The following is a 10,741-nucleotide window of genomic DNA, read 5'->3' on the forward strand; positions in this document are numbered from 1 at the left end:
CACTGGCAAGTACCCTTTTATTTAATTCCTTCTCCCCAAAAATAGAAAACATTATAATAACCGACTTCGTTATTTTTCTTTTTGGGTGGTTCTTTGCATTAGGTAAGTGAGGGGGCCCTACAATGGGCCGTTTCCTGTAATGGACCACCCCCTCGTTACGTCCTTTTTACAATGGGCTAAACTTCACTTGTTCAATATTAATCTTGATTTTAATATCGGAAATAGACTATTCATACAAAATGTAAACATATTTTGGCAAAGTAAGAGAGACTTATCCAAAATGTTCTGTTCCGTCAGTATACTAAATTTCATCAAAAATAAAGCCAACTAGCTCTCACTCTGACGAAACCATCGAAACATACGAAATTGATTTCTAAGCACCAAGACAGCCACCTGACTCCTCTTACATCGAGACCCCCCATAGCTCCTATATTGGGTGTATGTATAGGAGCTTACATGCTAGGTACTCACATTGAGTCTTTTCTGTATAGTTCAGATTTTTTATTTTCATTTTTAATCGGTCGTACCTCGCGCACCAAAGAATCTATATCCATGAATATGTGCCACCCATCTAACTAACAGTTTTTCAACGTTTGCGATTGTGTTCCGATGGTGTTCTCCTCTCGTCGATAAGCACCCCAGCCATTACACCTGATTCCATAACCCGCTCATCAAATTCTGAGCCGCTGATGCACTTGGGTTGCTTGGAAGGCGAACAGAGGAGGAGGAGGAAGAGGACAAAGACGAGGAGGAAGAGGAGGAAGAAGAGGAAGGGGAGACTCCTGCAGACGCTGCATTGAGAGCAGCAGCCATGTTATCCGACGAGGGTGTGTTTCCAGAAACCCCGCCGGTAAGACTCCCAGCTAGACCTGAACTGCCAACAAGACCTCCTGATGTCAATCCAGAATTGCGTGGACCTGTATCCCCAGTGATGCCCGACGTTAAACCCCCAGATCCGCCCGAAGAACCAAGAAGGCTTCCACCCGCACCCGCGTTCGACCCGAACATGCTGAATGAGCCGAGACTCGGTGTCTGGAAGAGCTGGTTGAATCCTCTTGAGGGGAAGGAATTGAGGAGACTGTTGATGCTTGCCAGACCGTCAAACCCGCCCAGCAAAGATCTCAGGTTGCTGATCTCACCGGCTTGGTTCCGAGGTCGCACCGCCATCGTGTCGGACACGCATCGCCTGGTCTGAGGGTCGCATCGCATGTGGACTCCGCATTCGTTATCCGTCACGCAGTCTCCGGGAGGATCCTCGCAGCGGAACGTGTTCTTCGGGAAGAAGTCGTTGGCCCCGTCAATCTGTCTCAGCCTGCCCAATCGCATGGCTGCAAACGGGGAGTGGGCGGCGTCGCCGTACTCGGCGGGCCAATCGCGCATAGGGTTGAGGCCCCGCTCCTTCTGTCGCTGGCGGAACCATTCGTAGATGCAGTCGATGTAGGCGTGGTGGAACCAGAAGATAGGGTCGTAGGAGGCAGTTTCCACCTGCGGAGAAGGTAAACAACTAACCAACCAACCAACCATCCGACGGCGGGAAATTTAGACCGAGTTATGGATAAATAAAGTTGTTGTTGTTCGTTATTTGTGTATTTGTCTGCATAGCTAGTAATAACAAGAACAACACTTTTCTTCTGTTAAAATCTGTAATTCAAGTTTTGGAACTAACAAATAACATCATCTCGTAGCATAGGGAATAATCAGATTTTCACACGCAGGGGAGTATTTGAAGTAAAACTGCCGCAGGTGGGTGCGACTTGAAAATCTACATGTCACAGAGAGAGAGAGAGAGAGAGAGAGAGAGAGAGAGAGAGAGAGAGAGAGAGAGAGAGAGAGAGAGAGAGAGAGAGAGGGGGGAAGGAGGGAGGGAGGGAGGGAGGGAGGGAGAGGGTTAGAGAGAGAAACACACACACACACACACACACACACACACACACACACACACACACACACACAGCATGCCTGCGGATGGGAAGACACGCAGAAAGACAGAAAGGTAGGCAGACAATGACGGTAAGACAAAAATACATTTCACATTTACCGAAGAATCACCTACCTGCCCCATAAGACCCCCCACAAAGGTGTGCACGTAGTTGTGCTTCTCTTCTACGTTGCTATCGACGTTTCCTCCAGGAAACGAGATTTCTCCCAGCGTGTTCCGGTCTAGTATCTGCCGGATATCCTGTCATGCATATCACCAACAACCACGTTTAGCACTTGTTGATACAATAAAGACAAACATATAACTATTTTGTCCAGAGAGTTCCCTTAGCAACGGACTGGGGGTTAAGTAAGTAACTAACTAACAACTGGACTGACTGACTGGCTGACTATAACTAACTAACTAACTAACTAGATAACTGAGCAAACAAACAAACTAGCAAATCTAATTGCTAATCAGTGATCTCTTCCGTATTTGAGAATCAAGAACAAACGATCAAAGTAATAACACTGAACGGAAGAACGAAAAACAAACAATCCAACAATGAACAACGAGGGAACAAGCAAACAGGTAACATTCAATGTCAGTGTCCTAAAATTAACTTGGTCAATAGTTCCAACAATCAATCAACCGAATAAACTATATACACAACCAAAAAACAAACCAACCGATCAACCACGTAGCCTACCTCTTGTGTAAAAGGACGACCAATTGTTCCTCCGTTGCGAATGAGCGGGCCAAGGGGAGTAAGCCAACGTGCGGGAAAACCAGTGACAACAGTTTCCTGGTTGTTGCCAAAGAAACTGGAGGTCCATGACACGGAGGCCGTCATCTCATTGGCCGGTTCCAGGGTCGAATCCCAGTAGCACATAGATATGGTGGGATCGTACATTCGTAGGAGCTTTTCGAATCTGGACAAAAAGCAAACAAGTCGCGTAAGGCGAAAATACAACATTTAGTCAAGTAGCTGTCGAACTCACAGAATGAAACTGAACGCAATGCAATGTTTCAGCAAGACCGTAGCATCGTCAGTCCACCGCTCATGGCGAAGGCAGTGAAATTGACAAGAAGAGCGGGGTAGTAGTTGCGCTGAGAAGGATAGCACGCTTTTCTGTACCTCTCTTCGTTTTAACTTTCTGAGCGTGTTTTGAATCCAAACATATCATATCTATATGTTTTTGGAATCAGGAACCGACAAGTAATAAGATGAAAGTGTTTTTAAATTGATTTCGAAAAAAACATTTTGATAATAATTTTTATATATTTAATTTTCAGAGCTTGTTTTTAATCCAAATATAACATATGTATATGTTTTTGGAATCAGCAAATGATGGAGAATAAGATGAACGTAAATTTGGATAGTTTTATAAAAAAAAATTTTTTTTACAATTTTCAGATTTTTAATGACCAAAGTCATCAATTAAATTTTAAGCCACCAAGCTGAAATGCAATACCGAAGTCCGGGCTTCGTCGAACATTACTTGACCAAAATTTCAACCAATTTGGTTAAAAAATGAGGGCGTGACAGTGCCGCCTCAACTTTCACGAAAAGCCGGATATGACGTCATCAAAGACATTTATCAAAAAAATGAAAAAAACGTATGGGGATATCATACCCAGGAACTCTCATGTCAAATTTCATAAAGATCGGTCCAGTAGTTTGGTCTGAATCGCTCTACACGCACGCACACACACACACACACACACACACACACACACACATACACCACGACCCTCGTCTCGATTCCCCCCTCGATGTTAAAACATTTAGTCATAACTTGACTAAATGTAAAAACTACGGTTTTGAAAAGTCAAAAGACAGCATTAACAGAAAAACAAACAGCGAGTCAGTGAGCTGAAACTTGACAGACAGTGGAAAACTACTCGGCCAAACAGAGAGCCAGTGAGGCAGCAAGTCTGTCAGTCAACCAGTCCGTCAGTCGACTACTCAGTAACTTGATAGTGGACAACTACTCGCCCAGTCCGACTGCCAGTGAGGCAGCAAGTCTGTCAGTCAACCAGTCCGTCAGTCGACTACTCAGTAACTTGATAGTGGACAACTACTCGCCCAGTCCGACTGCTAGTGAGGCAGCAAGTCTGTCAGTCAACCAGTCCGTCAGTCGACAGACTACTCTGCCAGACAGTGGAAAACCACTCTGCCAGTCACCCAGTGGATCAGTCACTGAGCCAATCATGCAGTGTGTGCAAACACGATCATACACGTAATAAACCACTCGTGCAAAAACATGAGTGAACGTGGGAGTTTCAGCCCATGAACGACGAAGAAGAAAAAGAAGGTCATCCACTCAGCCAGTCATGCAGTGTGTGTTGTATAGATCTGCGTGTGACTCCATTGACTCACAGAAAGACGAGGACGCGGTGGAAGGGCAGAAAACCCGCGCCCTGATGAGCACCTGCATTGACATCAGGATGGGCGTGAATGTAAGCAAAGGCGTCGTACACATTGGGTCGTATTCTCTGCAACACAAAGCACAAGGAGAATTATGCTACTTACCCGTCAACCTCAACAAAGTCACAAACACAAATTATGAAATAAAATAAAACGCGTGGCAACAGTATCAGCAAAACGAATAAATCTCTCGCCTCGAATTTTAGCGTTCAAGGTTTGTTTTAGTTTTTTTAGTTGTAGTTTTTTGTTTTTTGTTGTTGAGGGGGGTGTATTTCAGTTGCAAACGGGCATAATGTAAGAAATACGCTTCTCTCCAGGACTATGGCAACTAATGCAGATGGTATGGGAACATTCTAATGTGGTGGGACTGGAGATTTTGGTTCCAACCGGTGAACAATCTCAATTACAAATGACGCGTTTGACTACATAAGGAACATAAATTGCAGTCAAAGACTGTACTAAGTAGTGTAAAGGCTGATCTCAGTACGACAAAGCCATTGGGAACTTTCCTTTAAAACCATATGTTTGCACAATTACGGATTCTGGAGGTTACAGTGGACGAGCAATTACGGCATTGTGCATTGTAATCTCTCTCAGTAAATTTGACGAACCACTGGATTTTTCTCCTGCTTTGACTTGTTTCAGATAAGATAAGAAAAGAAAGCTTTAATGTCCATTTTTATTTTACATAAACATGGAAATTGTTCTTTTGGCATCACATCGCATTTCTAATAACACAAACACACGATCAAAAAGCATAATAGAATACACTACCAAGATCAACTTATTACATAAGCATTTAAACACTTAATTATTTCAGTTCGGATGATCATCTTGCATAATGCTACACTTGCTAAACATATTACATCCACAGGCAGTCATCATAATGGTTTTGTCAGGGCGTATCGCGTTGTCGCCCATGGTCATTTTTCGTCACAAATGTGGGTTACTTCGCTCCTTGTTCGTATCATGCACGCATGTTATAACAAAATCTGTCCATAAAAAAGCTTCCATACGTAGTAGAATGTAGCTGTTATTGCGACCTTTTATTTGATAATTGCTCCATTTGAAGTTGTCAAAATCAAAAATTTGTTTCAGTACGCCCTTATTTTACAGCAAAGGGCGATAACCGTCGTCTGGCACAGCCAAGGGGAGATATTTCTCAAATCGAACATGGTCTTCAGATAGGGCACATAATAACCTTCATATTGATGTATCATTTGCCGTGACTTTGCTTGTAAGGAACATATACAACTTCTTTGAAATCAGAGTCAAAATTCTCAATAATTTGTATGGAGAGATTGCAATACTTACATTCATGTCCTTACAGTATCTTTCTTAATTGTATTGCTGACTCCTAAATCGGCAGAGTTATGATACCGATATATGCCTCCCTGGGCTGGATGTAAGTGGGGTAGGTGTCCTTGATTCCGGAAGCTCCCCCCCCCCTCCCCCCTTACCCGACAGACGGATGTACCTTTTTATCTCAAGGAAAGACCCAGTAGCACTTTCAAAATGTACAAATTTCAACACCGTCTGGGGAGCGCGCCCCATAGACAGTCCCATCACCTGCCTGGCCGGCCAGCCCTTGCCTCTCAAGCACTAGTAGAATAGGTCCAACTCTACCTCCTGTCCCATCCCGACCAACCCCCGGGCAAGCAACTGTGAATCGCTTAGCACTGTTCATGACCCCAAGTTCATACAGAAGCTTTTTGAATGAGGCCCACCTACCCCCCTACCCCCATCCCCTCTCACCCCATCCCCCCAGCCACCCTCCGGACAACCAACTGGTAATTGCTCAGCACTGTTGATGACCAGCAAAGCTTACCAGCTGAGCAGTAGCTTTATGAATGAGGCCCTCCTACCCCCCCCCCCCCTCAATCATCGTTAACCGATTCCTAATACACGTTCACTTACTGTGTCTCGTTTCGCTCGGTTGATGACCCCAGTGATGCGTTCAAACTCAGTGGTGTTAAGCATGCGGCATTCTCGCCTGACCGCCATGGGGCCGAGCGGTCTGCGGATGAGGATATTGATCAGTCGTAAAGAGTCTCGAACGTTGGGAGTTGTCAGGCCCCCGGGCGATTGGGGGTCCACGCAAGGAGGGACCGGCCAGATGACCAGTATCCCCACCACCACCACGAGCCGTGACGTCACCCACCACCACCCAGCCATGTCTGGGCACAGTGATTACCGCACCTGTAAATCAGAAGTGATTTTGTTAAGTGTTGGTTCTGCGACAAAATGAAATTGGACAGTTACAATGATGACCGCTCGCTGACGGGCGTGTGACAGCGTCAGTGCACAATCACATACAGTCCACAGCACACACTCTAATAGGCAGAGACTCATGTTCACACACACACACACACACACACACACACACACACACACACACACACACACACACACACATACAGATACTCGCACACATACACACATACACACACATAGTCAAGTCAAACAGTTTATTTACCAAATGCAAAGCACAGGATTTTGTTATGGTGTATGCATCCAAACTTCACACTCCTTCCACACGCATATTATATCATCTATATCTATATATATATACGACTAGTGTCTGTGTGTCTGTGTGTGTGTCTGTCTGTGCGCGATGCACGGCCAAAGTTCTCGATGGATCTGCTTCAAATTTGGTGGGCTTATTCAGAGAGACCCCGGACACAACCTCATCGATGAGATATTTCAACACGTGCTCTCAGCGCGCAGCGCTGAAGCGATTTTGGTTCCACCTCAGCTATTTTGGTTCCACCTCAGCTACCCGGGCCCCCATACCGACACACCATAGCCGCTACACCACATCACAACGCCAAAGTTCTCGGTGGATCTTTTTCAAATTTGGACACCGTATTCAGCTACACCCCGGACACAATATCATCGATGAGATATTTCAACACGTGCTCTCAGCGCGCAGCGCTGAACTGATTTGGGTTTTTGTGTTCATTTCACCATTATAAGTAACTCTTCCTTATCTTCTCCAGTGTTTGGCGTTTATCTCCCTTCCTTCGTGTGGCTTTCCCGTTTGTAACTTACTATTACTATTTTTAGAATGTCACTGCGCTGTCCACTGCGCTGTCCACAACGCTTCCCTTGCACCCGTAAGTTGTTCTTACTGTCAAAGTGAAAAGGTCGAATCAATTTATAGCCACGCGAAAAATACACTCTCACCTATCTCTATATATTTATAGATACAGATATGCATATATATATATACGGCTTCTCTGTGTGTGTGTGTGTTTGTGTGTGTGTGTGGGCAAAAACCTGTGTATTGTAGAGTTCTGTTTGTGATGTGGTCTAGCGGCTTTTGTCTGTCCTTCCAACTGGCGCCCTATATCTCTGACCTCCCATCTGAGCAAAATCTATGAAAGAATACTAAAATCCAGACTAGAAGATGAAATGGAAAGAAAAAAGGTAATACCCCTGTGCCAAGCCGGTTTCCGTCGAGGCAGGGGTGTCTCGGATCACATTGTAAAACTGTCCTCCAAAATTAAGAAAGCTCTCTCACGCAAGAAGTCTCTCTTTGCTGTCTTTTTTGACATCAAAAAAGCCTACGATACAGTATGGCACCAACGATTGTTGTTCAAATTGAAGCAATTAGGCATCAGTGGTAATATGTTTCAATACATAAAAAGCTTTCTACTGAACAGATCCTTTCAAACTGATTATAAAGGTGCCAAATCATCCACTCGCAAAGTTGACATGGGAGTGCCACAGGGCTCAGTAATAGCACCACTGCTTTTTAGCATTATGCTGCATGACATATCGACAATTAAAACACATGGAGCCGAACTGACGCTTTATGCGGATGATATTGCTCTATGCAAAGAGTATCAAAACAAAACCTATAAAACAGAACACAAATTCTCTAAAGAGTGGCAAACAGCTATAGATAACATTGCGAACTATATGCGGGAGAATGGCTTCACTCTCTCTGCCGAGAAAACTGTATTCGTTGTCTTTACAAACCGAAAACTGGAAGATCGAGAAAAGATACAGTTCTCACTAGATAAATCTGTTGTCTCACCCAGTCAGCAGGTGAAATATCTGGGCGTACTTTTCACCTCAAATGGACTATGGACTGCTCACTTAAAGTATCTTTTAAGCAAAGCAAATAAGACCATCAACCTTCTTAAAATACTGGCTGCCCAACCATGGGCAAAGTGCCCAGTTATTCTAACAAACATCACCAGAGCTCTTATAAGATCAAGACTATCATATGGACAGGAGGCCTACTTCTCGTCGGCTCGAAAATGGCTTGATAAGCTACAGTCAGCGGAATGTCGTGCCCTTCGGCTTGCCCTCGGACACCCAAGGCATTCAAAGCAGGCCATTGTATACCACCAAGCAGGATTCCTCCCTCTTGACATGTGGCGGCGTAAGTGCTGCGCAGATTACAATGTTCGAGCCAACACAGTGCAAAACTCAACAAAAGAGGAGCTACAACCGCATTACAATCATGTCCAAAACAAAAAGGCCCACTTTGGCACTACTTTCTCCTCACTGGCTCAATTCAATGCTTCACTCTTTAGTGAAATCAGTGTCGACCCAAATGATGTGGCCCAAAACCCCATATCTCGTGATCCCTCATGGACAATGAAAGAAATGAATTTTGACACAGAATATTGCACAGCTACAAAGGATGATCAGTTATTACTCAGGATACAAGCCCTTGAGCACATTGATACTGTATACAAAGGCCATGTTCATGTTTACACAGACGGGTCAGTGTTGGATGACAAGAAGGCTGGCGCAGCTTTTGTAATCCCCAGCGATGACATGACTGGGAAATTTAAACTGTGCAACAGAAACTCGATCTTCTCAGCTGAGCTCCTTGCCATCTGCATGTCGCTTGTTCATCTCAATCTCATGAACACTCCTCCTCAAAAGATAGCTATATTCTCTGACTCCAAAGCAGCCATTGAAGCATTAAGATCTAACAAAAGATCAAAAAGACATGATCTTGTCATTGCCATAAAGGAGCTGGCAAATAAAATTATAAACAAGTCGCGTAAGGCGAAAATACAATATTTAGTCAAGTAGCTGTCGAACTCACAGAATGAAACTGAACGCAATGCAACGCAGCAAGACCGTATACTCGTGGTCCACCGCTCACGGCATAGGCAGTGAAATTGACAAGAAGAGCGGGGTAGTGGTTACGCTATGCTGCATAGCACGCTTTTCTGTACCTCTCTTCGTTTTAACTTTCTGAGCGTGTTTTTAATCCAAACATATCATATCTATATATTTTTGGAATCAGGAACCGACAAGGAATAAGATGAAAGTGTTTTTAAATTGATTTCGAAAAAAAAATTTGATAATAATTTTTATATATTTAATTTTCAGAGCTTGTTTTTAATCCGAATATAACATATTTATATGTTTTTGGAATCAGCAAATGATGGAGAATAAGATAAACGTAAATTTGGATCGTTTTATAATTTTTTATTTTTTTTTACAATTTTCAGATTTTTAATGACCAAAGTCATTAATTAATTTTTAAGCCACCAAGCTGAAATGCAATACCGAACCCCGGGCTTCGTCGAAGAGTACTTGACCAAAATTTCAACCAATTTGGTTGAAAAATGAGGGCGTGACAGTGCCGCCTCAACTTTCACGAAAAGCCGGATATGACGTCATCAAAGACATTTATCAAAAAAATGAAAAAAACGTTCCGAGATTTCATACCCAGGAACTCTCATGTCAAATTTCATAAAGATCGGTCCTGTAGTTTAGTCTGAATCGCTCTACACACACACACACACGCACGCACACACACACATACGCACATACACCACGACCCTCGTTTCGATTCCCCCTCGATGTTAAAATATTTAGTCAAAACTTGACTAAATATAAAAAGGAAGCGAGATTAACCTGGTCTGGTGTCCAGCACACGTGAACGTGCCTGGCAACGAGAAAGCGGACAAAGCCGCTAAAGAAGCTGCCCAAGGCATAGGCGCCTCCGAGGTAGACCTGCCATTGTCTGCTTCTGAGATCAGTAGCCTTACAGACTCTCTTCTCTGGAGAGAATGGAGGAACAAATATATGCACAAGGCTATAAGCTCTGGCTGGCTCATTCGGGAAGCCCCATCAAAACAGATGAACACCTATAATGCATGCCCACGTGTAATAAAAAGGATTAACCGCCTAAGGGCAGAAGCTGGGAATTACCAATTTCTAGAGCTTAAATGCACCTGTCAATCCGACCTCACCATTGCTCATTTGACTTTGGAGTGTGATTTGAACTCATGCCACTTTCAACCCCTGACTCAGTTTATGAACTCAAATAGAAATATTCTGCCAAATACCTCAAAGGAAAAATTAAGTTATCTTTTAAGTTTTAATAAAGACCTTGGGTGGCAAGGTCCCAAACT

General features: G+C 43.8%; 1 protein-coding gene across 1 annotated transcript in view; it reads right to left on the reverse strand.

Moving 5' to 3' along the window:
* Positions 1 to 10,741, reverse strand: part of LOC138963908 (tyrosinase-like protein) — a 26,731-nt gene continuing 15,990 nt past the window's right edge. Inside the window, exons 2-6 of the mRNA XM_070335764.1 lie at positions 6,267 to 6,548; positions 4,302 to 4,417; positions 2,628 to 2,850; positions 2,054 to 2,179; positions 1 to 1,485 (exon numbers count right to left, since the gene is read on the reverse strand). Coding sequence (XP_070191865.1) covers positions 646 to 1,485; positions 2,054 to 2,179; positions 2,628 to 2,850; positions 4,302 to 4,417; positions 6,267 to 6,524 — 1,563 coding nt within the window. The 5' untranslated portion in view covers positions 6,525 to 6,548 and the 3' untranslated portion in view covers positions 1 to 645. The remainder of the gene's footprint in view (positions 1,486 to 2,053; positions 2,180 to 2,627; positions 2,851 to 4,301; positions 4,418 to 6,266; positions 6,549 to 10,741) is intronic.

The sequence above is a fragment of the Littorina saxatilis genome, linkage group LG1 (genome assembly GCF_037325665.1).
Source record: "Littorina saxatilis isolate snail1 linkage group LG1, US_GU_Lsax_2.0, whole genome shotgun sequence".
Classification (NCBI taxonomy): Eukaryota; Metazoa; Mollusca; class Gastropoda; order Littorinimorpha; family Littorinidae; genus Littorina; species Littorina saxatilis.